Genomic DNA, 27500 nt, shown 5'->3' with positions numbered 1-27500 from the left:
AGTTTGCAGTCGTCTGTGAACTTGGTGAGCCATAGTCCTCCCACGTTTGCCTGTACCTCAGAAAAGTATATACCGAACAAGAGTGGTCCCAGGATAGAACCCTGTGGGACGCCACTTGTGACCGGTTTTGAGTCGGACATGGCTCCAGCAACTTTCACTCTGTGGGTTCTGTCTTTGAGCCAGTTTGCGACCCATCTTGTGACATAGGGGTTTATATTTAAGCTGGATAGCTTATCTATGATGCCCGAGTTGGGTATTGTGTCAAATGCCTTTGCAAGGTCCAGATAGGCTGTGTGGACTACCTTCCCTTTATCTATGGCTTTGGTGACTGTTTCGAAGAAGTCAACCAGGTTCAAAAGGCAGGATCTGCCCTTGACAAAGCCGAACTGGGTAGGATCTAGTGTCTGTAGGTCCCCAATGTCTTTGTTTATGAGCTCCATGATGATCCTCTCCATAGCCTTGCAGACTAAGCTAGTCAGGCTTATGGGGCGATAGTTTCCAGGGTCTGTAGAGGCTCCACCTTTGTGGAGTGGGACCACTGTTGCTGCACGCCATTCTGTGGGCACATATCCTGCAGTGAGGCTGAGATTGTATAGCTGTTTTATTTGAGGCATTAGTTCCTCTTGGAGTTCATGTAGGACGCAACCTGGGACGCCATCTGCTCCCATGGAAGCAGTGTTTTTGCTTTGGAGAGGGCAGCCTTCACCTGAGCATCAGAGATGTTTGGGAGGCAGCCCTCTGCCGGGATAGATACTTGCTCTTTTGGTGGGGGGGGGTGGAGAAGTTTGCACTGAACCTGTCTGCCAGGATATTGGCGATGTCTGTGGGTTCAGTGTATTTTTTGTCATTTAGAATCAACTCAGAACAAGTCTGGGAGTTGCATCCCAGGTTTCTAACATAACAGAAAAAAGCCTTATGATTGTCTTTGGTGTCCTGTGCAATTTTTCTCTCGAAGCTGGCCTTGGAGGATTTTATGAGGGATCATAATTTTTTGCTAGTACTGATCAGAGATGCCTTCCCTATTAGGGATTTTGCTCTATTATGTAGTAGCTTCCTCCTTCTGTTGTACAGTTTATTTATGGCAGGGGTCCACCAGACTGGATGCCTGCCTTTGAATGAGTGGGTCTTGGTTTTGTTTGGGATAGCATGATCCATGCATTCCTGGAGATGTCCGTAGAATGCATTTATATAGGATTCTGCAGTTTGGGCCGTAGTTTCCACTGGCCCTGGGGCCTTGAAGGATTCCACTTCAGTTTTGAGAAGTGAGAAGTTCGCTTTTGAGAAGTTTTTCACTGTGGTTTTCTGGGCTGGGGGTGGGGTCGGTATGTGGACATCCAGTGAAATTAATTTATGGTCTGATCTTACCAATGAGGGATATACTTCTGGTGTGGAGCATAGAGTCCCCATGTTGGTAATGATCAGGTCTAGTATGTTGTCCCCTCTTGTGGGAGTGGTGACTAGTTGTTCCATAGCATTTGAGTTTATAATTTCCAGGAACCTTTGGGCTAAGGTGCTGGGGCTTGAGTAGTGCTTCCAGTCAATGTTTGGGTAGTTGAAGTCGCCCAATATAATGATGTTCGAAGAGATCTTCATGTTCTCCAATGTTTTCAGGAAAGCCGAGTGGGATTCCTGACTTTGAGAGGGTGGTCTGTAGGATGCTATAAATTCCAGCTATATTGATTATATTGATTAGTATTTGCTTAAGAGAGCACACGATGTTTATTCTTCTTATTTTTGTTTCTATTCTAAATGTTTTAACCAGGAAACAGGTGATTCTGGCATGATCATTTTATTTCATTTATGAAATGACATTCAGCTGACAGAAACACGATTTTCAGATATCTCAGATATTTTATATAAGGGTGAAGCAGTTTATGAAAACAGTTTTATCTTTTAGCTAAAATGCATCTGACAGAGCAAAGCAAACGGCTCTATGTTAGATATGCAACCTATGTGGCCTACCTTGTTTATATACATCCCTATTGAAGCATGAGTAACAAAAGCCACATTTCCAGCAATGAGCTTCTCTAGTGACCTGGCATTAATTGTGCAGTAGTGCTTGGTCTTTTAGGAATAAAACAAAAAACTGCTATTTTACCAACCAAACTGTTCAGTGCTTGTGTGTCTTATAATTGAATGAAAAAATGGCAGCGCAATAGCGATCCAGCGATATACCAACCACATTCAGTGAAATAAATTCAATGACGCAATAGCAATGCAGCGACATACCAACCACATTCAGTGAAATAAATCCAATGATGCAATAGCAATCCAGCGACATACCACCCACATTAAGTGAAATAAATCCAATGACGCAATAGCGATCCAGCGATATACCAACCACATTAAGTGAAATAAATCCAATGACGCAATAGCGATCCAGCGATATACCAACCACATTAAGTGAAATAAATCCAATGATGCAATAGCAATCCAGCGACATACCAACCACATTAAGTGAAATAAATCCAATGACGCAATAGCGATCCAGTGACATACCAACCACATTAAGTGAAATAAATCCAATGGCGCAATAGCAATCCAGCGATATACCAACCACATTAAGTGAAATAAATCCAATGACGCAATAGCGATCCAGCGACATACCAACCACATTAAGTGAAATAAATCCAATGACGCAATAGCGATCCAGCGATATACCAACCACATTAAGTGAAATAAATCCAATGATATGCCAATGCAGTTGAAATAAATCCAAGTAAAGTAAGAAATCCAAGTTTGTTAAGAAATACAAGTTTATTAATAGGTAAGCGCTTTCGGCTGTGACACCAGCCTTCTTCAGACAACCATTACAATAAAAGAAACTTCTTATATAGTGTTCTGTGTTCACTAATTACAATCAATTATCCAATTAATTACTCACTAATTAAACAGTTGCATTTAATATAAGATAATTGTTAAGTAATTATAATGTATATATTATGCATTTAAAATATTTAAAATATATATCTTGACATGCCATAATAAATAATGTCTATATAAAACCATATTAAAATATTGTTATAAACCAAATTGTGTGCATAATGTCCATAGAACAATACTCTTATCTATTATAGACCTTGAGTTTTAAAATGTTTGCAATAGAAATTGAGTCATTTAGACCCGGGAATTGTGTGGCATTTAAAAGAACCTGCCACCAATATTCTTTGGATTCTAAAATCACTTTCCATGGACCTTTTCTTGGAGATGGTCGTACCTATTCTAATACTATAAACTTAAATTTATGTGTAGAATTTTCTGCCAGATGTCTGTATAATGCATTGGTATGTGATTGTTTATTGATTTTGTAAATATGCTCATAAATACACTGTTTTAGTTTTCGTTCTGTTTTGCCTGTATAAAAGGCTGAACAGTGTGAGCATAGTGCTGCATAGACAACACCCATTGTGTTACAATTGTATTTGCCTGTAACATTGATCTCTATACCCATAATAGACAAATGTGCATGTACAAAATCCCAGAATACCAATCATTTTTGGAGCACCCAAAATTCACAAGGACTTACAAAATCCACCTTTATGTCCAATTGTGGATGCCGGGGTCTCAAAAACATATTTTATGGCTAAATACGTGGATATGCAACTGAAAGAACAAGTGTTTGATTTACAATACATATGTCGTGATTCTTGGGATTTTCTTAAAAAGGTCAATATGACATATACCAAATGTTGAAAATATTACATTTATTACTGTGGATGTAAAAGATCCTTTTACATGTATACCTAAGGATGTAGGGCTGGAATGGTTCACTGATTTTTTCACAGAAGTAATGGTCATCCCTCAGGATGACATCAATACTTTATCACATTTGGTGCAATTAGTTTTAACTAATAATTATTTATACCATGATGGTCACTATTTTAAGCAAATAAAAGGGGTAGCAATGGGCTCCTCAGTAGGCACACTGTATGCTAATGTAGTTATGGCCATGTGGGAACACAATTATTTGTTCCAGTCACAATTTATGGAATATGTTAATATGTATTGCCGTTTTTTGGATGATCTCTTTCATTTGGAATGGTCCCATAGAAATCATAGACGAGTTTGTGCAATGCATTAATAATTCGACTGATTTTTTAAAGTTTACCTATGAAGTTGGAAGAAATAGTATTTCATATTTGGATGTGTTGTTGACAAAAAATTAATCTCAAGGTTATTTAAAGGCCAACATATATAGGAAGAAAACTTATTCTAATAAGTGTTTGCATTTTTCTAGTAATCAGCCCTTGTTGGTAAACACTAGTACAATTGTTATAGATCCACAAGAAGGGGAAACATCCCCCAACATGGAACAATCAAACACACAGTCAAACACAAACAGGCATGCCAATATAGGGTTCATAACTACATACACCAAGGATTCTGTAGATATCATAAATTTCATGAGGAAAAATTGGACATTCATTATGAGAGACACTGAACTAGTAAAAGTTTTAGGTGCACAACCCTCAATTACTTATAAAAGGGGCCGTAACCTAAAAGACTGGTGTAATGCATGTTCCAATGTAGTAGAAAAAAACAAAAGGAACCATGAGAAAATGCAATATGTGCACATATTGGGCTCATATATTAGAAGTGGACCATTTGTCTATTATGGGTATAGAGATCAATGTTACAGGCAAATACAATTGTAACACAATGGGTGTTGTCTATGCAGCAGTATGCTCACACTGTTCAGCCTTTTATATAGGCAAAACAGAACGAAAACTAAAACAGCGTATTTATCAGCATATTTACGAAATCAATAAACAATCACATACCAGTGCATTATATAGACATCTGGCAGAAAATTCTACACATAAATTTAAGTTTATAGTATTAAAATAGGTACGACCATCTCCAAGAAAAGGTCCATGGAAAGTGATTTTAGAATCCAAAGAATATTGGTGGCAGGTTCTTTTAAATGCCACACAATTCCTGGGTCTAAATGATTCAATTTCTATTGCAAACATTTTAAAATTCAAGGTCTATAATAGATAAGAGTATTGTTCTATGGACATTATGCACACAATTTGGTTTATAACAATATTTTAATATGGTTTTATATAGACATTATTTATTATGGCATGTCAAGGTATATATTTTAAATATTTTAAATACATAACATATACATTATAATTACTTAACAATTATCTTATATTAAATGCAACTGTTTAATTAGTGAGTAATTAATTGGATAATTGATTGTAATTAGTGAACACAGAACACTATATAAGAAGTTTCCTTTATTGTAATGGTTGTCTGAAGAAGGCTGGTGTCACAGCCAAAAGCGCTTACCTATTAATAAACTTGAATTTCTTAACAAACTTGGATTTCTTACTTTACTTGGATTTATTTCAACTGCATTGGCATATCATCGGATTTATTTCACTTAATGTGGTTGGTATATCGCTGGATCGCTATTGCGCCATTGGATTTATTTCACTTAATGTGGTTGGTATATCGCTGGATCGCTATTGCATCATCGGATTTATTTCACTTAATGTGGTTGGTATATCGCTGGATCGCTATTGCGTCATCGGATTTATTTCACTTAATGTGGTTGGTATATCGCTGGATTGCTATTGCGTCATTGGATTTATTTCACTTAATGTGGTTGGTATATCGCTGGATCGCTATTGCGTCATTGGATTTATTTCACTGAATGTGGTTGGTATATCGCTGGATCGCTATTGCGCTGCTATTTTTTTCATTCAGTTTGTAAGTTGTTGGCTCTGTTTGTTTTATAATTGAAGCATGGCCTTAAGCAAGATACAGCTTGCACTCCACATTACAGATCACACTGTTACTATACATTTTCTGCTACTCTAAAATGGAAAACCTTTTTTTACAATGCACTGTATATGAAAGCATTTTCGACAGACCTGTAACATAAACAGTAGTAAGCCTTCATAAATCCCTCATTGGTCTTACCTCAGTCTGGACCATGTTAACTCTTCTTGATCGAAGTTCCCGTACACAGTTGTAAATGTCTACGACTCCTTCTCTTTCAGCCATGTCCAACATGATGTCAATGACGATGAAGCATCCTGTCCTGCCAGCTCCGGCACTGAGAAGAAAAGAGAAGATGGCCAAAAGGGTCTCATTATCACTGACAAACTACAGCAGTCTGCAATGACAGCGACACTCAGCTCGCAGTCAAATGTTTTCTGTCGAAAAGAGTGCGTCCCCTATTTATTTGCTATTACTGACAAAGCTGTAGCATGGAGGGATAAAATCCTAACTACAGTCCAGGTGATCTGGGTTTGATTACTGGCTCAGACATCTGAGACACTGACATGGGAGTATGGGTGGGTGAGTATTTTGAAGAGAGAAGGTGTCTGCATGGGTGTACTTCATGGTTGATCCCCTGTGGAGGTTGGGGTATAGACAGGGGCATTGGCTGAATCACCACAAAATTGGGATGATACACTTTGAGCCCACTGCATGCCCTTCTGGGACTGTATGTGCACCCACAGGGGGAAGGGAACTAGGGTACAATAAAAAAATCCTGCTTGGCAGCATATGTGAAATTGTCCTTATGTGCCTCATAATCCTCACCAGCCCTGAGCAACATTGGAGAATATCCAGAGAGGGCCCAAAAAAAATAATTACTATTACACACTTACTGACCTGGCTCGCACTCCAATATTTACCAAAAGGAATAAGTCACCTACTTATTTACTAATAACAATATCAAGTTATGTAAAGAAGTCATAAATCTATTACAGTCACTATCAGAGAATATAATATCCAGTATTGACACTGCTGTCAGCAGTAGAAATGTATTACATACAGTAACTCTATTACTACAGGATTCAGGGTTACACTATGTCTGCTTTATACAAACATAGCATGGATCAGAATTCTGCAGCAGGAATCACCCAAAACTGCAAAGATCTTGAGCACACATGCCACAGGCCGAAAAGCTTATGGGCAAACAGTACACGTACTTAAAGATATAATGGTAGGAGTAACCCCCTATCTCTACACTGCCCTTCATTTATTATTCACACTCGGAAATTACTGCTCTACAGAAAACATAAAAAGGGCTACCTTCTTCTAAGTGTTGGCTCTTTCCCCATAAGGCAGCAAACTTGGGGAAAACATAAACACTTTGAGAAGTTGGACATTGCACTTTTAAGAAAAGAGCACGCAACTGCGTGCAAACATACCTTTAGGCAATAAAGTCAGAGCAATAGTGACTCAACGCACCAGTATTGAGCAGTAAAATGAGACTCGCTGCTAAGATTAAATGAAAATTATGAAAGGATAGTGTGAATTTGTAGCTTGTGAAACCATCCAGGTATTATGATAAACCCTTTATTTTATTTTCTTTCTAATTAGGTAACATCTAGTAGGTACAAGTGTCTGTTTTAAGGCATTATCCAGAAGTGGTCTGTTTAAATCACATTATCTAAATACACCATAATGTCAGACCAGACTATATTTGCCCCTTTGTCTCTTTTCTACCACTCTCCTTTGCTTAACAGTACACAGTGATATTTTTATATTCTGTATATAACACAGTTTCAAAATCAATTAAAAGAAAATACTTAATAACAACTGTCAGAATGTTCTGGATATTCCTGAAATTGATAAACATCTGCTAAAGATGCAATACTACAGCATTAAGGTTAGAAGATCCCCTAACTGTAATGTAAAAAAAAACACTCACAAATCTGTATAATACCCCTACAACATGCTTTTGTAATTAAGTACGGACTTGGTATATTGCCTTAATGATTAAATGACAGTGGATCATATTTTAGTTGTTCGTGTTCTTACAGTGATTACCACAATGCAGAGTATATATACCTAGCATATCTACAGCGATACAGAGATTATATTTAACCCCATGTAGATAATCCAAGATGTTCCTACATATGTCAAGGATTTAGAAATTTAGACACATTATATACTTGTGAACACTTTATACACTAGTTTAATACACAAAACTGACGACACATATATAAAGAGATTCTTGCATCTTAATATGGAATGATGGAATTAAGTTAAACAATATTGTCCAATGACCTCATTCCAGTACCCAGAGCTCTTTTAAAAATTGTATACGTGCTCTTACTTGCTAGTTAGAAAAATAATGCAAGAAGATAGATGAACAATGCGTTTCCTGTGTTAAAAGACTGGAAGATGTCAGTAAAACAATTATATAAATAAGAAATTGCTAAAAAGAAAAAACTAAATAAAAAAACGTATTTCTTTTGAAGGATGGATGAGAGTTATTCTGGCTTTAAGACAGGAATAACATGATAACTTTGGGATTTTAGTAGACTGGTGACAATTATCATCCAAAGCAGTAACTATAAATGGCTCCTTATTGAAATATCTTAACTTGTAACAAGCTCCAGAATACTGAAAAAGACAAGACAAAAATGCAGGAGGGCGGCAAATGTTGAACATTTCTTTTCTCCTTTAAAGTTGTTTATTTTTTGCAGGGACCATACGGCCTGTACCCCCAATGTAGGGTGCAAGCCCCCCTCACCCACTGAACTTGTATATACCAACTCTCAGATTGCTATGCATCATGAAATGGGAATATCCCAAGGAACAGCGATCTCACACGTAATATACATTAGTCTGCATTTTCTGTCCTTCACTCCCAATATTCTGAGGCACACACAGTTTCTCATCATTTCAAATGGTTACAGCTATAAACATGTATTATTCTGTTTTCATCTGCTTTTTTTTCTTTTTTCTGTTTTAAGTTATATTATTTTGTAATGTACTTTTCATTCTTCTTTTGCAGGTCACATTCAGAATTGATTTTTTATTATATTTGTATGATTCTGAAATACAAAATCACTGGCAAACGTTATAGCCTGGGTTCGGGCAATCTGTAAAAAGACAGAATTTATTTTTATATACTTTTAAAACATACAAAAATAAAATTTAAATAAAATCATTTATAATAGTGCTGCAGGTTAAGCGCTTTCATCCACTTTAACTGTAGACTTCATCAGAACGTGAAGCACTGAACCTTAATTGATTAAAAATCTCTTTTGGCACCATTGGGTTTAATCAAAGACTTCACATATTTAAAGCAGTATGCAGCCTATCTACTAATTGTACAAACGTGTACTACTATATAAAATGTCTAGACCATATGTGTTCATAACCACTGATGACAATTCACATACATTAGAATACAGTCCCATGCATAACTAAATGTACATTACAGGAATGGAACAATAATATGTACTACAAAATTAATTTCATTACCTCATGATCTTACCTTTAGTATGTATTTAATAGGAATGTTATCATTTAGACCTGGGGGTGTTGTGGCGTCAAGCAACAATTGCCACTTTATTTTTTTAGGTCCCAATATACCTTTTATGTTACCACCTCTAGGGTTTATCTTTACGTGCTCCAAAATACCAAATTTAAAGTTGTGATTATTCCCACACTTCTCTATATGTCTATATAGGGTGTTATTCATATCTTTCTTCCTAATCCTGTATAAGTGGTCCTAAATCCTGTTTTTAGACATCTGTCTGTCTTTCCCAAGTAATATCCGGAACATGCTGTGCATTTAGTCAAATATATTATATGTTTGGTATTGCAGTTCCCTGTTTTAAATGTTACCTTAGTATTATTGAAATTTCCCAACATTATATGATCATCCACCAATATTGCATGGCATTGTCTACATGTCCCACATTTATTTGTGTGACCTTTATTGTTGTAATTGTAATTCAGTCCCTCTCGTTCAGTTTTATGTACAAAAATTGTTGCTTGTCCCACCACTTGAGTGATAGTGTCATCTGCTGTTAGAATGTTCCAATAATGTGAAATGGCCTTTTTGACTTGATTAATATAAGGACTGCATTCTAATATGCAGGCACGGTTATAGGACGTGCCACTGTGATCGGATGTGGTGTTGTGTATCATATTTTGTGATAACCCTACACCCAGTAGGGGTTTATATTTCTTACCCCATTCACCTATGATATATCTCGTGGTGTTGTGTAGTTGTGTATCATATTTTGCTGGAATTCAAGTTGTTTTTGAGGAAACTCAATTTAGAAATATTTTTTAAAGATAATGCCCCTTAACCTTTGTACTGAGGTGTGCAATAGAACAGATAATTTATGTAAAAAGAAAAGTACTTTTGTTCCTCCTACACAGCCTAGCATTGCCATGTACGAAAAAGCAGTTTAGAAAATAGGGGACTGAATTACAATTACAACAATAAAGGTCACACAAATAAATGTGGGACATGTAGACAATGCCATGCAATATTGGTGGATGATCATACAGTGTTGGGAAATTTCAATAATACTAAGGTAACATTCAAAACAGGGAACTGCAATACCAAACATATAATATACTTGGCTAAATGCACAGCATGTTCTGGACATTATGTGGGAATGACAGATAGATGTAGGATTTATGACCACTTATACAGGATTAGGAAGAAAGATACGAATAACGCCCTATATAGACATATAGAGAAGTGTGGGAATAATTACAACTTTATATTTGGTATTTTGGTGCAGGTAAAGATAAACCCTAGAGGTGGTAACATAAAAGGTATATTAGGACCTAAGGAAATAAAGTGGCAATTGTTGCTTGACACCACAACACCCCCAGGTCTAAATGATAACATTCCTATTAAACCCATACTAAAGGCAAGATCATGAGGTAATGAAATTAATTTTGTAGTACATATTATTGTTCCATTCCTGTAATGTACATTTAGTTATACGTGGGACTGTATTTTAATGTATGTGAATTGTCATCAGTGGTTATGGACACGTATGGTCTAGACATTTTATATAGTAGTACACGTTTGTACAATTAGTAGATAGGCTGCATACTGCTTTAAATATGTGAAGTCTTTGATTAAACCCAATGGTGCCAAAAGAGATATTTAATCAATTAAGGTTCAGTGCTGCACATTCTGAAGAATTCCACAGTTAAAGTAGATGGAAGTGCTTAACCTGCAGCACTATTATAAATGATTTTATTTAAATTTTATTTTTGTATGTTTTAAAAGTATATAAAAATAAATTCTGTCTTTTTACGGATTGCCTGAGTTATTTTCCTTGGAATCCAGGCTATAATGTTTGCCATTGATTTTGTATTCCAGGTCGCAGTCGGGGAAACATTATTTTTCGATTTGTATGATTCTGTAATACTGAAGTTGTGCACTAGTCCTGCAAAGTCAGATAAATAACTGTATACACTGATCATGACAATAGGTTCATAGATTCAGTCAACCATTCTCCTCTATGACAGCTCCTGTAACCTGTAATTATAGCCCTGTTGTTGTCTGTGTATACCTCATATGTCTAATTGTGGTAAAAATAAATAAATATGAATGCAATAATGTAGTTCAGGTTTTCATACAAACACACAGCAGACCAAGTACTCCAGCTTATTTCATGTAAATACACACACACTAATCCTGCAAAGCCTGGCTGTTTAAACTGAACAAACAGGACTGTGAGTTACTTTCATCTATAAACAGTCTCCCACCCAGTTATAATCACTTAGCTGTATACACCTCAACACCTCATCTGATTCTGATAAAACGTAATACCTGCCAGCCTCTTAGCACACAGATTGAGGACAAAGCCTAAGCATAATTGTCTGGTGTGGAAGGCAGATGCCTGGCATGATCTTGTCAGGATGGTAGCACCAGTGACATCACTTGTTTTGGTGAGGAGTGCTGGTAACTGTATGGTGACCTACAGTGGTGCCACCACAACCTGCTGCAGCAGTGAACGGTAGAGGTTAGTGAGAGAAACCTGGACACGTATATACCAAGCTTATTTTTTCTGGTATTGGCTTATCTACTGTAACTGTATACTGAGGCATGCCAGGCATCTACCTTACAGCAGCTGAGGAGCGAGAGATCAACAATGCAAGACCAACGTTCCCAGCAATGTGCTGAATATGCCATGTATGTAACTGCCATTATATGTGGACTGTATATGTTCTCCTTTTTTTATTGTACTGCAGGTCTGGTTGTGGCAGAGGTCATGGAATAATGGAAGTCACACTGACATGATACAGCCAATGTCTCGAGCACTGGGTCAGAGGTCATGGAATAATGGAAGTCACACTGACATGATACAGCCAATGTCTCGAGCACTGGGTCAGAGGTCATGGAATAATGGAAGTCACACTGACATGATACAGCCAATGTCTCGAGCACTGGGTCAGAGGTCATGGAATAATGGAAGTCACACTGACATGATACAGCCAATGTCTCGAGCACTGGGTCATCAGTGGTCAACAGATCTTCCTATCTGTGGGAGGATGGAGGTTACCATACTAATAGTGGCCTAGAAATTTCTCAGTAGGAGGACATATATTTCTCTTCTAACAGTGCCCCAGAGTGGTATCCCATCATGCCTTAGCATCAGTTGCAGAAGTTAGTATTGTTCAAGGTATGCCAATAGATGGATACTCCCCTCAGCACCACTGTGCATCTCCAGGCACAATTTTTAAGTAACATGACTGTCAGGCAGTGACCATTACAGAAAAAGACACACAGCCTGTCCATGACATCACAGAGATGACTGATGGTTGGATGCTTATTGTGACCAGCTTGTCATCCAGCCATGACCCCTACCCTGTCCTCTCCAGGTGTTCCATTCATTTCCATACATAGTTCATTTTCCAGCACTCCCAATCCCAGTGTTCCACCTGCTGTCAGTCTGTGTCCAGCCACTTCTGTCTCCACCTTGTGTGCAAAAACTCCCTCACCTGTCTATGTCTGTTTGTTGTTTTGTTTTGCTTTATTTCTGTCTACCCTTTTTCTACTTTCCCTTCTTCCTTTGTCTCTTCCCCAACCAGTTCTCTCCATCTATACCACTGGCAATCTATTTTGTTATATAATGAAGCTGCCCCACAAAAAACATGTGTGCATCCTCCTTCATATACTATGATTATCCTTGTGTGTTTTACTTTGCTTGCTATGTTTCCCTTTTCTACCTTCATGTCTCCCTTCATTTCCCATTTTAATGATGACCTGGATTTTGCCCTTTTGTTCTGCTGGCCATCTGTAGGTTATCTGGAAAGGCAGCTATGCAGCATTTCATTGTATGCATGGAAATGCATAATCTGTGCTAGCCCCCTTTGTGGCCATGTCTGCCATGTGTCACATGCTTGCCGGTAGGATAACTAGTCCACTGTGTCAAATTACTGCTGCTCTTTCCCTTACCATGGTCCTCCTCTTATTTTATCACTATATCGGTGTCATGTTCATGCTGCTGCATACTGCATTAGCTTTGGGCTGCATGATATTTTATCACTATATTGGTGTCATGTTCACTCTGCTGCATACTGCATTAACTTTGGGCTGCATGACATGTTATCACTATATGGGTGTCATGTTCACTCTGCTGCATACTGCATTAGCTTTGGGCTGCGTGACATGTTATCACTATATCGGTGTCACTTTCACTCTGCTGCATACTGCATTAGCTTTGGGTTGTGTGACATTATCACTATATGGGTGCCATGTTCAATCTGCTGCATACTGCATTAGCTTTGGGCTGCGTGACATTTTATCACTATATCAGTGTCATGTTCACTCTGCTGAATACTGCATTAGCTTTGGACTGTGTGACATTTTATCACTATATCGGTGTCATGTTCACTCTGCTGCATAATGCATTAGCTTTGGGCTATGTGACATGTTATCACTATATCAGTGTCATGTTCACTTTGGTGCATACTGCATTAGCTTTGGGCTGTGTGACATGTTATCACTATATCCGTGTCACATTCACTCTGCTGCATACTGCATTAGCAGTGGGCTGCGCGACATGTTATCACTATATCAGTGTCATATTCACCCTGTTGCATACTGCATTAGCTTTGGGCTGCGTGACATGTTATCACTATATCGGTGTCATATTCACTCTTTTGCATACTGCATTAGCTTTGGGCTGCATGACATTTTATCACTATATCGGTGTCATGTTCACTCTGCTGCATACTGCATTAGCTTTGGGCTGCATGACATGTTATCACTATATGGGTGTCATGTTCACTCTGCTGCATACTGCATTAGCTTTGGGCTGTGTGACATTTTATCACTATATCAGTGTCATGTTCACTCTGCTGCATACTGCATTAGCTTTGGGCTGCGTGACATGTTATCACTATATGGGTGTCATGTTCACTCTGCTGCATACTGCATTAGCTTTGGGCTGCGTGACATTTTATCACTATATGGGTGTCATGCTCCCTCTGCTGCATACTGCATTAGATTTGAGCTGCGTGACATTTTATCACCATAATGGTGTAATGTTCACCCTGCTGCATACTGCGTTAGCTTTGGGCTGCATGACATGTTATCACTATATCGGTGTCATGTTCACTCTGCTGCATACTGCATTAGCTTTGGGCTGTGTGACATGTTATCACTATATCGGTGTCATGTTCACTCTGCTGCATACTGCATTAGCTTTGGGCTGTGTGACATGTTATCACTATATCGGTGTCATGTTCACTCTGCTGCATACTGCATTAACTTTGGGCTGCGTGACATGTTATCACTATATGGGTGTCATGTTCACTCTGCTGCATACTGCATTAGCTTTGGGCTGCGTGACATGTTATCACTATATCGGTGTCATGTTCACTCTGCTGCATACTGCATTAGCTTTGGGCTGTGTGACATTTTATCACTATATCGGTGTCATGTTCACTCTGCTGCATACTGCATTAGCTTTGAACTGCATGACATGTTATCACTATAGCGGTGTCATGTTCACTCTGCTGCATACTGCATTAGCTTTGGGCTGCATGACATTTTATCACTATATGGGTGTCATGTTCACTCTGCTGCATACTGTATTAGCTTTGGGCTGTGTGACATGTTATCATTATATCAGTGTCATGTTCACTCTGCTGCATACTGTATTAGCTTTGGGCTGCGTGACATTTTATCACTATATCGGTGTCATGTTCACTCTGCTGCATACTGCATTAGCTTTGGGCTGCATGACATGTCATCACTATAGCAGTGTCATGTTCACTCTGCTGCATACTGCATTAGCTTTGGGCTGCGTGACATGTTATGACTATATGGGTGTCATGTTCACTCTGCTGCATACTGCATTAGCTTTGGGCTGAGTGACATGTTATCACTATATCAGTGTCATGTTCACTCTGCTGCATACTGCATTAGCTTTGGGCTGTGTGACATGTTATCACTATATGGGTGTCATGTTTACTCTGCTGCATACTGCATTAGCTTTGGGCTGCGTGACATTTTATCACTATATGGGTGTCATGTTCACTCTGCTGCATACTGCATTAGATTTGAGCTGCGTGACATTTTATCACTATAATGGTGTAATGTTCACCCTGCTGCATACTGCATTAGCGTTGGGCTGCATGACATTTTATCACTATATCGGTGTCATGTTCACTCTGCTGCATACTGCATTAGCTTTGGGCTGCGTGACATGTTATCACTATATGGGTGTCATGTTCACTCTGCTGCATACTGCATTAGCTTTGGGCTGCGTGACATGTTATCACTATATCAGTGTCAGGTTCACATTGCTGCATTAGCTTTGGGCTCCGTGACATTTTATCACTATATCAATGCCATGTTCACTCTGCTGCATACTGCATTAGCTTTGGGCTGTGTGACATTTTATAACTATATCGGTGTCATGTTTACTCTGCTGCACACTGCATTAGCTTTGGGGTGCATGACATGTTATCACTATATCAATGTCATGTTCACTCTTCTGCATACTGCATTAGCTTTGGGCTGCATGACATGTTATCACTATATCAGTGTCATGTTCACTCTTCTGCATACTGCATTAGCTTTGGGCTGCGGGACATTTTATCACTATATGGGTGTCATGTTCACTGTGCTGCATACTGCATTAGCTTTGGGCTGCGTGACGTTATCACTATATGGGTGTCATGTTCACTCTGCTGCATACTGCATTAGCTTTGGGCTGCATGACATGTTATCACTATATCGGTGTCATGTTCACTCTGCTGCATACTGCATTAGCTTTGGGCTGCGTGACATGTTATCACTATATCGGTGTCATGTTCACTCTGCTGCATATTGCATTAGCTCTGGGCTGCGTGACATGTTATCACTATATCAGAGTCATGTTCACTCTGCTGCATACTGCATTAGCTTTGGGCTGCATGACATGTTATCACTATATCGGTGTCATGTTCACTCTGCTGCATACTGCATTAGCTTTGGGCTGCATGACATGTTATCACTATATCAGTGTCATGTTCACTCTGCTGCATACTGCATTAGCTTTGGGCTGCGTGACATGTTATCACTATATCGGTGTCATGTTCACTCTGCTGCATATTGCATTAGCTCTGGGCTGCGTGACATGTTATCACTATATCAGTGTCATGCTCACTCTGCTGCATACTGCATTAGCTCTGGGCTGCGTGACATGTTATCACTATATCGGTGTCATCTTCACTCTGCTGCATACTGCATTAGCTCTGGGCTGCGTGACATTTTATCACTATATCGGTGTCATGTTCACTCTGCTGCATACTGCATTAGCTTTGGGCTGTGTGGCATGTTATCACTATATGGGTGTCATGTTCACTCTGCTGCATACTGCATTAGCTTTGGACTGCGTGACATTTTATCACTATATCGGTGTCATGTTCACTCTGCTGCATACTGCATTAGCTTTGGGCTGCGTGACATGTTATTACTATATGGGTGTCATGTTCACTCTGCTGCATACTGAATTAGCTTTGGGCTGCGTGACATGTTATCACTATATCGGTGTAATGTTCACTTTGCTGCATACTGCATTAGCTTTGGCCTGCGTGACATTTTATCACTATATCGGTGTCATGTTCACTCTGCTGCATACTGCATTAGCTTTGGGCTGCGTGACATTTTATCACTATATCGGTGTCATATTCACTCTGCTGCATACTGCATTAGCTTTGGGCTGCGTGACATGTTATTACTATATGGGTGTCATGTTCACTCTGCTGCATACTGAATTAGCTTTGGGCTGCGTGACATGTTATCACTATATCGGTGTAATGTTCACTTTGCTGCATACTGCATTAGCATTGGGCTGCGTGACATTTTATCACTATATCGGTGTCATGTTCACTCTGCTGCATACTGCATTAGCTTTGGGCTGCATGACATGTTATCACTATATCGGTGTCATGTTCACTCTGCTGCATACTGCATTAGCTTTGGGCTGCGTGACATTTTATCACTATATGATGTCACGTTCACTCTGCTGCATACTGCATTAGCTTTGAGCTGTGTGACATTTTATCATTATATGGGTGTCATGTTCACTCTGCTGCATACTGCATTAGCTTTGGGCTGCGTGACATTTTATCACTATATCGGTGTCATGTTCACTCTGCTGCATACTGCATTAGCTTTGGGCTGCGTGACATTTTTTCACTATAACGGTGTCATGTTCACTCTGCTGCATACTGCATTAGCTTTGGGCTGCGTGACATTTTATCACTATTTCGGTGTCATGTTCACTCTGCTGCATACTGCATTAGCTTTGGGCTGCGTGACATGTTATCACTATATGGGTGTCATGTTCACTCTGCTGCATACTGCATTAGCTTTGGGCTGCGTGACATTTTATCACTATATATGTGTCATGTTCACTCTGCTGCATACTGCATTAGCTTTGGGCTGCATGACATTTTATTACTATATCGGTGTCATGTTCACGCTGCTGCATACTGCATTAGCTTTGGGCTGCGTGACATTTTATCAATATGGGTGTCATGTTCAGTCTGCTGCATACTGCATTAGCTTTGGGCTGCGTGACATTTTATCACTATATTGGTGTCATGTTCACTCTGCTGCATACTGCATTAGCTTTGGGCTGTGTGACATTTTATCACTGTATGGGTGTCATGTTCACTCTGCTGCATACTGTATTAGCTTTGGGCTGCGTGACATGTTATCACTATATCAGTGTCATGTTCACTCTGCTGCATACTGCATTAGCTTTGGGCTGCATGACATGTTATCACTATATGGGTGTCATGTTCACTCTGCTGCATACTGCATTAGCTTTGGGCTGTGTGACATGTTATCACTATATCAGCGTCATGTTCACCCTGCTGCATACTGCATTAGCTTTGGCCTGCGTGACATGTTATCACTATATCAGTGTCATGTTCAATCTGCTGCATACTGCATTAGCTTTGGGCTGCATGACATTTTATCACTATATTGGTGTCATGTTCAGTCTGCTGCATATTGCATTAGCTCTGGGCTCCGTGACATGTTATCGTTATATCGATGTCATGTTCACTGCTGCATACTGCATTAGCTTTGGGCTGTATGACATGTTATCACTATATCGGTGTCATGTTCACTCTGCTGCATACTGCATTAGCTTTGGGCTGCATGACATGTTATCACTATATAGGTGTCATGTTCACTCTGCTGCATACTGCGTTAGCTTTGGGCTGCGTGACATTTTATCAATATATCAGTGTCATGTTCACTCTGCTGCATACTGCATTAGCTTTGAGCTGCATGACATTTTATTACTATATCGGTGTCATGTTCACGCTGCTGCATACTGTATTAGCATTGGGCTGCATGACATTTTATCACTATATGAGTGTCATGTTCACTCTGCTGAATACTGCATTAGCTTTGGGCTGTGTGACATTTTATCACTATATTGGTGTCATGTTCACTCTGCTGCATACTGCATTAGCTTTGGGCTATGAGACATTTTATCATTATATGGGTGTCATGTTCACTTTGCTGCATACTGTATTAGCTTTGGGCTGTGTGACATTTTATCCCGATATTGTTGTCATGTTCACTCTGCTGCATACTGCATTAGCTTTGGACTGCGTGACATGTTATCACTATATGGGTGTCACGTTCACTCTGCTGCGTACTGCATTAGCTTTGGGTTGCGTGACTTTTTATCACTTTATCACTGTCATGTTCACTCTGTTGAATACTGCATTATCTTTGGGCTGCGTGACATTTTATCACTATATTGGTGCCATGTTCACTCTGCTGAATACTGCATTATCTTTGGGCTGTGTGACATTTTATCACTATATCGGTGTCATGTTCACTCTGCTGCATACTGCATTAGCTTTGGGCTTCGTGACATGTTATCACTATATCGGTGTCATGTTCACTCTGCTGCATACTGCATTAGCTTTGGGCTGTGTGACATTTTATCACTATATCAGTGTCATGTTCACTCTGCTGCATACTGCATTAGCTTTGGTCTGCGTGACATGTTATCACTATATCAGTGTCATGTTCACTCTGCTGCATACTGCATTTGCTTTGGGCTGCATGACATGTTATCACTATAGCGGTGTCATGTTCACTCTGCTGCATACTGCATTAGCTTTGGGCTGTGTGACATTTTATCACTATATGGGTGTCATGTTCACTCTCCTGCATACTGTATTAGCTTTGGGCTGTGTGACATGTTATCACTATATCAGTGTCATGTTCACCCTGCTGCATACTGTATTAGCTTTGGGCTGCGTGACATTTTATCACTATATCGGTGTCATGTTCACTCTGCTGCATACTGCATTAGCTTTGGGCTGCGTGACATGTTATGACTATATGGGTGTCATGTTCACTCTGATGCATACTGCATTAGCTTTGGGCTGCGTGACGTTATCACTATAGCGGTATCATGTTCACTATGCTGCATACTGCATTAGCTTTGGGCTGCATGACATGTTATCACTATAGCGGTGAAACAAAGGTAGTTTGGAAGATACATAATGATAGATGTGAAAGAATGAACAGTCAGTATTTGAAACAGCCTTACTGAGATGGCAATTAGAGCAAATCATGAGACAAAACTAAGTATAAGGGACAAACAATAGAACACGAGGTGGGCCAGTCTGTCTCTACCAGTAACAGAAGTCTGTTTCTGAGACACAGGCATCTACATTTTATCCAACAGGTAGAGACAGAAGAGGTGGGCCACTCTGTCCTCCTCAGTAATGAAAGTCTGTTTCAGTGCTATCAGGCAGAATTATTTTCACAAACAGGTAACTTAGCTAGATCCTGACCCCATCATGGATGAAAGAAAAATAAATATTGCATTTCAGTAAAAGCTCAGAACCAGGGAAAGCAATGACATTAAGAAATGTAGACAATTTATTATAGGGTGGTTTATTTATTGTGGAAGAATGACAACATTTTGTGATGGTATTGATAACAGAAATGAAAACTATATGACATGTATTTATCCATCTGGTGGCAAGTAACCCCTACATTAAAACTTTGAAAAATATGCATATTTTAAATGAAATACAACTCAAAACATAGGCACTGCTGTAGTAATGCAAAGGAGAAAGTAAATGGTTCTTCCATTGTGGTTCTAGAAAATGCACAATCTATTTCAGAATATAAGTAGTATTGATAGACTGACACACAACGGCAACTGTATCTGTAACATAACACTACATACAGCGTTAACAGCAGCACATCAAAAAGCAGTGCATCTGAAATACTTCTGCTGAATCATGTTACCTGCAGTGGACTGCCAGTGGACCTGCATTGGGTGGGCTCTTTGATTTAACTCTGCGTACAAACCCTAAAAGCCCTGTAGCATGGTAAGGAACTCCATGGTCTGGCCATCCTGTGAAATGGAACTGACGGATCTCACGGATTTCGTGGACTCCTCTCTGTAAGCAAAAGGAAAACAGTACAAGGCAAATAATGTAAATATAAAGGAAAACAGCAAACTCATAATCAGTTTCACTTGATTAATGCTGTAAAAATCCAACTCAGATGTCTGTTTTTTTCACACATTCGTCTCAAATACCTGTGAACCTCCATAAAAAAATCAGTGTAAACACAAATGGAAAATTTGTCATGAAATATGCAATGTAAGTTATTGTGGCTGCATAATCTGGTCATAATTAGAACCCTGACAATTTGTTGTTAGAAATACAAAAAATGAAGGCATAAAGATCATTTGATGGTTTTGATTTTTTTCGGGTATTTCTTCTAACTTCGTAGATATGCTCCTGTATCTGTTTTTTTTAATATAAAGCAGCAACATGTTTGATAGTCTCCAGTTTTGTTCCCATCCTTTTCATGATACTGTGCTTCAGGATTCAGCTTTCTACATCTTTTCTGAATCGTGGTAAGGCTTCACTGTATATATTCTGCCCCTGCTACAGCTGTTTTTCACACATCCCTCTGGTTTATACTCTTTCCTTTTACATACTTGGATATCTCCGCCCCGTCCCAGTCCTTACTCTTTTTCCTGGAATATACTGAATGGCCAGTGCTTCACAGCTATTCCAATATTCTCCTCCAACTGAACATTTGCTTTCCATCACAGTAACACAACATTTAGAACTTGACTTTGGACTCTAATTAAATACCGAACTTGCCACTCATCACGGGCCGCAGAGAAAGACAACAACCGACAGAGGCAGACACAGACACTAACTGTATACACTACAAAAGCCGTTTTTATTCCTTCCTCTTCTACTTGGGTAAACAGCTGGTCGATGAGCTAAACATCAGCTCAGCTGAAACTATATTTTTTTCTGAAAAAAAGGCTAACAGTGAAGTCATGCCTCTCAACGCCTTAGAACAAGAAATCTGAACAAAGCCTAAATAAATGGGGGAACAAAGGCCCAAGGATAGGAACATATTTTAAATACTGATCTTACAAACTTAGACAGTTGCTAGAATAATAGGATTTATGTTAGCATGCGTTTTCTGAAAGATATGAAGTTTGAAACTCAAATGGATGTCATTATTTAGTGACATCCATCCTCGGTAATATTGCAGAAAATCACAAATTTTATGAGGACCAGAGCAAAGATTTGAGACATTCTGCAAAACTTCGGACAGTTGACAGCTATGAGTGAAATCTCTATGAAGGAAGTTTCCCTTCTCCCCATATGTGGTATGACATTAATGATCAACATACTAAGCAGAGATGTGTAAAAGCAGGAAACTCTATGGAGCTGTGCGAACGTTTCTATCCTGCAGGGAAAAAATAACTTTGGCTGTTGTGCTGTTAGCCAAAGTGCAGTTTAGGCCAGATAATAGTGCCAAAATAATGGACTGAAACTAAATGCCAAAAAATGCATTATTGTATCTTTTGGTACATTATCTATCCCCCTGAACTAATACATTGGCAACACACACCTTAGTGTTAACCCACTTGTTTAGGATTTGGGAACGTCTGTGGACAATGACCTAAATTTTGGCTAGCATGTGTCTATTGTTGCAAGAATGTCCTTCTATATTACACAGCTTATAAACAAAGGGATTACATGCAGATCTATGCATGTCATTTCCTCCGTTTACTAGTCCTCATTAGGCCAATTAGTGAATATAATGTCCCCTTTGGCATGTATCAGACACATGCCCAAGAGATGCCTTAATAAAAGGATACAAGGCCTAAACAACATGTCTTACATGGACTGCCTCAAAACCCTGTCACTATACTCGTATCATATAAACTGCTAAAAGGTGACCTGGGTCTGGCATACAAGGCATCCTCTGACCTAGTACTGAAGGATTTACTGCACATCAACAAGTCAAACGTTATGAAAAATACTAAACCCCTCCTGCAACATCAGCAGAACAGTTTGAAGGGAGAGGTACATCTTGTAGAGGATACAGCTACTGTGGAACAGACTCCCCATCCACATAAAACTTAGTTTATCCCTATCCATATTCAAGTGCAACTTAGAGCTATGGATAGGAAACTGAAAATTTACCACAGGACTGCCCCCCCCCCCCCACACACACACACACACACACTACTAATGAATAGAGACAGCTCCTAAATGCTTTATCCCATGCGTGGGTTCCCCCAAATTACTTATGGAATGATACCGGTTATTTTCTTTGGAGGTGGCATATAATTATCGACTATGGGATGGTTAAGGCCAATCTACAATGGGGTAGGTTATTTTGAGCACAAAAAGGGCAATAGGAGATAGGCTTAAAATGGCTCACAAGGGCAGCTAGCTTAGCACTTACCTATAAATCTATATACATATTCCCATTAATCAATGTTACTGGCTCAGGTTGGAACAAATCTATATCTGTGTTTTAACATTTTAGGGGGAATATTATTATCATCATGAGTCAAACAAATCCTTTTCAAGGTGGTAGAAACCTGTTAGCACTCCACACAGACAGTGCTATGAGGAAATCCACAGCAATTTAGGCAAAGGCAAGTTTTGTTTAAAGTTATCTGACTCTGTGTCACACAGGGGAAGCAGTCAGAGTGACCCCGATGATCTAAGTTTGATTAGTGTCTGAAGTGTAAGATGTGTTCAGTAGGGTAGGGTACAAGTGAGTGTCTGATGTTGTCTTGTTCAATGTGGGGGGGGGGGGGGCTGTTGGGCCAGGTTCAGTACAGATATGAGACAGAGGTGTGCATCATGCAGCCCGGCCATGCTGCAATCGTTCAGTTACCGCCATGAAATCTGTCTGGAAACATGCATTACCCCAGTGGAAAGTACAGTGGATCCTGCAGTAGTTCATATCAGCAAATGAGGGAAAGGCAAGGCCTCAAAAAACAGGAAACATCCCAATTCCTACAAAAGGATGAATACACTACCTCCACTACTTGACCCTCACCCCTAGGAAGAACAAATGGCCAAATGTGCCTCAAAAAGCTCTGGGGAAAAAAAACTTCCTCTTCATGTTAATCAGTGCGACTCACTATCTTTCTTTAAACATGAACTACATAACTGGATGTGTAGCCATAAATTTACTCCATAGCTGACTGGAATGTTTTTGTGGAGAAAGGAGGTGTAGCCTGAGGGGAAGGTACTGGCAAGGCATAAATGGTCATAGGACTTCAATGACTTTGGAATTTATATATGACTCTATGAATCTAAGGGGACCATTAAAAGTCACTGGGGAGCTATGCAAATACCCAGGAAACAGTTCATACTTATTCAGTTCAAAATAAAACCACATTTTACAAAAAATTTTCAGGCAGAAACAGCAAATGTCATGATAGTAAATATATACAATGGTAAATATATGCAATCTTGGGACTCACTTTACAGATGCCTGAGATGTAGAGACCAAATTGCCACAAATCTGGACTTACATATACTAAGTCTCAGATTGCATAGATTCAATCATTTATTATAGTGGTTAAGGTCTTCACCTTCCACGTACAAGGTTTAATCCTGATCTCTGGCCAATGCCTGTTTGGAGTTTGCATGTTCATTCTGTGGGACTCCTCCTACAGGAGAAAAACATGCTGAATGTTTCCATGTCAAATTCACCAAAGAATGGAGCTGTGGGCAGCATTATGCTCTAAAGGAGAAAGAATTGTACATGTCTGTATCACTTAGTCGAACTTATTAATCATTGAACATCTATTCATCTGCCCCTTTTTGTCGAAGTTACAAATCAGTGAACAGGCTTTTAATCAAAGTTTGCCTAGGACAAAACCAATGGTAGGCCGCCCTAGCGACCATGAAAAAAAATCATAAAACTTAAAACCTACCCAGGTGAGGGTCTTCACACCCCCTACCCCGTAACTAAATATACTAACTCTGACATTGCACTACAATGGGGAAAAGGGCAAATTCCAGTTGGTGGCCAACCATTTTTTTGCCCTAGGAAAAACTTTGATTAAAAGTCCTTTTGCTGATTTTTGACAAATAGTGGTTCGATCATGTGGGATTTGTTTAACTGATATAGACTCAAATTGTACAGACCAACCGCTTTGGGCATCCTCAAGACAGGAGAACATAGATCACAGACTGCACACCATGTCATGGCTAGCTACTCAATGGTATAAAATATGGCTGTAGGTGATTTGGTCGTATTGACTAGTGTCCCCAAATGTTAATGGGTGGTGATAATGTCAGGGCCCCATTTTAATGGTGGAAGGGGTGTACGTGCCCTTACTGGCCAGTGTGTACTAACCTGCCAAGGATGAACTAAGAATTGCTACACTCAATGTAGGTTCACTGACAGGATGGAGCTTGGAAGAGGATGACATGATAATCCAGAGGAGGCTGGACATCCAATGTATCTAAGAGATAAGATAGAAGGGCAGTGCAGCAAAGTCATTTGGCTTGGGATCCAGAGTCCACTACTCAGGAGGAAGACAGGCTAGAAATGGTATGGGAATTGTGGTCAGGGAGAGGCTTCAGAAGACAGTGATGGATGTTATCTGAATAAGTGACAGACTCATGGGAATCAGACTCCAGTATAATGATAGAGCAATATTCATAATCTCAACCTGTGTCCCACAGAAGGGTTGTGATAGTGAGGAAAAGAGTGCATTCAGACGGCAGCTGCAGGATATACTATATAAAGTAGAACGACATGAACTAGTATTGATAATGGATGACTTGAAGCACACATCTGGGCAGATAGAAGAAGATATGAAGATTGCCTGGGTCTACATGGGTGAGGCAATAGGGATACAGCAGGAGAGGCCATTCTAGACTTCTGTCTGGCAACTGGCTTGACAGTAGCCAACACATGGTTCAAAAAGAGAGACAGTTACAAGATCACATGCAACAGTGGCCAACATAGAATTCTGGTAGACTTCCTCCTAAAAAAGATAGGGCACTGGGGTAGAATCAGTGATTGCTAAGTCATTCTCAGTGAAACAGTAGCTCCACAGCATAAACCACTGGTGGCCACAATCAGCTGTAAGCAGTGGTCAGAGAAGGCTCAGTTAACAGAGATAGGCTGAACACCTTAACATTGACTGGAGAGAAAGTGCAACAGCTCAAGGAATTACCCACGGCCCTACAACCTCAAAAAGAAGTAGAGGAAATAGTTGTGGCTGAAGAAGAATGCTGGTTTGCTAACAAAGAGGCTATGAAAGGAGTTACAATAGCAAGGAACAAACTATCAGTGGCATTTTACAAACTTCTGAAAAGTGACTCAGAAGATGGCACAAAGAAACTATATGAGGTTGCAAGGCAAAGACAGAAAGATAAAGAAGATAGTCAGACACCCTTCATAAGGGATTCCAGCAACAACCTGCTTACCAGTCCAGAGGACATCAAAGGCAGATGGAAGGAGTATATCCAGCAGCTTCTGAATGAATAAAATCCCACAGAAGCTGTATTGCCCCAGACACAACGTACGATGTCAAAAAAGGAGGAGTGTACCATAAAAAAGTAAGAACAGCACTAAAGAAAATGAAGTCGGGGAAAGCAGCAGGGTCAGATGAGGTCACAGCAGGTATGATAACGATGCTGGGTGAGATGGGGGAGAAATGGCTCCTGGCAGCAGTGGGACAGAAAGGTGTATCCCAGACAACTGGAGAATAAGCATACTCATGCCAGTGTACAAGAACAAAGGGGACATTCACAACTGTGAGCAGTACAGAGATATCAAACTCCTGTCACACTGCATGATAGTTTTGGAAAGGGTGATTGATAAATGGATATGCAGAGTAATAGAAAACAAGATGGGAGATGAGCAGTTTGGATTCAGATCAGGATGCAGCACAACTGATCCAATGCTTGCAGTGTGACAGACAGTTGAGAAGAAGCTAGAGATGATGAAAGAATCCAATACTGCATTCCTACACTTGAAAAAAAAAAACACACAGGAGGGTTCCCAGCAGGAGTGGGTGTGCATCAGAGTTCAATTCTGAGCTCACTGCAGTTCATACTGGTGATGAACTACATTAACAAAGAGGTCAGAGGGGACAGACCGACAAAGTTGCTGTATGCAGGTGATGTGGCATTACAAGCAGACACTGAGCAAGAATTTCAACAAAGGCTAGGGGAATGGTATGCAAAACTGAAGGCATGTGGGATGAAACTGAGAACAGATAAGACACTGGTAATGGTAGTAGATAGGAGAAATCAGAAGAAGTTGAGAATTGAGATAGAAGGGAACACAGTGGAAGAGGTTAACCGCATCAAGTATCTGGCAGGGTAGAGGAGAAAAGAAGTCTGAATGAAAAGGTTAAAGCTAGAATCAAAGGGGCTGCAGCCAAGTGGCACAGAGCATGAGGAATTGTGTATAACAGAATAATACCAAATAAGCTGAAAATTAAGGTGTACAAGACAGTGGTGCAAGCACTACTACTGTATGGTACATAAACCTGGGTAGTAAAGGCAGAGCAGTTAAGGAAGTTAGAGGTGATGGAAATGAAGTGCCTGAGGCAGGTGACAGGATGCACAATGTGAGATAGATGAAGAAATGAGGACATAAGAGCAGAAGCCAGAGTAGCTTCAATTGCAGAAAAGATCAAAGACACCAGATTACAGTGTTTCAGAGACATGTGCAGAAAAGCAGAAGACAATCTGGAGAAGAAGATTTGAGACAAACAGGAAGTAGGCAAGAGGAAATGAGGGTATCCAGCAAAGAGGTGGATGGATTATGTGAGAGAAGATCTGTGCAGGCAGGGATGAGTGTCAAAGAAGGCAGGAGAGTGGCATTAAATTGAGAGAGAAGGTGACAATTGAAACAACATCCTGACCACACGTGGAAAAATTGGAAAAAGGGCATTGATGAA

The 27500-nt window shown here is 39.7% G+C and overlaps 1 protein-coding gene across 8 annotated transcripts in view; it reads right to left on the bottom strand.

Moving 5' to 3' along the window:
- Positions 1 to 27500, bottom strand: part of PTPRM (protein tyrosine phosphatase receptor type M) — a 4358319-nt gene that overhangs the window by 212784 nt on the left and 4118035 nt on the right. For all 8 annotated transcript variants that reach the window (XM_044066519.1, XM_044066517.1, XM_044066518.1 and 5 more), the window contains 2 exons: positions 20534 to 20688; positions 5935 to 6070 (listed from right to left, as the gene is read on the bottom strand). In XM_044066519.1, the coding sequence (XP_043922454.1) occupies positions 5935 to 6070; positions 20534 to 20688 (291 nt within the window). The remainder of the gene's footprint in view (positions 1 to 5934; positions 6071 to 20533; positions 20689 to 27500) is intronic.

Source organism: Protopterus annectens, chromosome 3.part1 (assembly GCF_019279795.1).
Source record: "Protopterus annectens isolate FY-2018-M chromosome 3.part1, PAN1.0, whole genome shotgun sequence".
In the NCBI taxonomy this organism is placed as follows: Eukaryota; Metazoa; Chordata; order Ceratodontiformes; family Protopteridae; genus Protopterus; species Protopterus annectens.
Note: the sequence above shows the minus strand (reverse complement) of the source record. Positions and strands in the feature narration are given on the sequence as shown.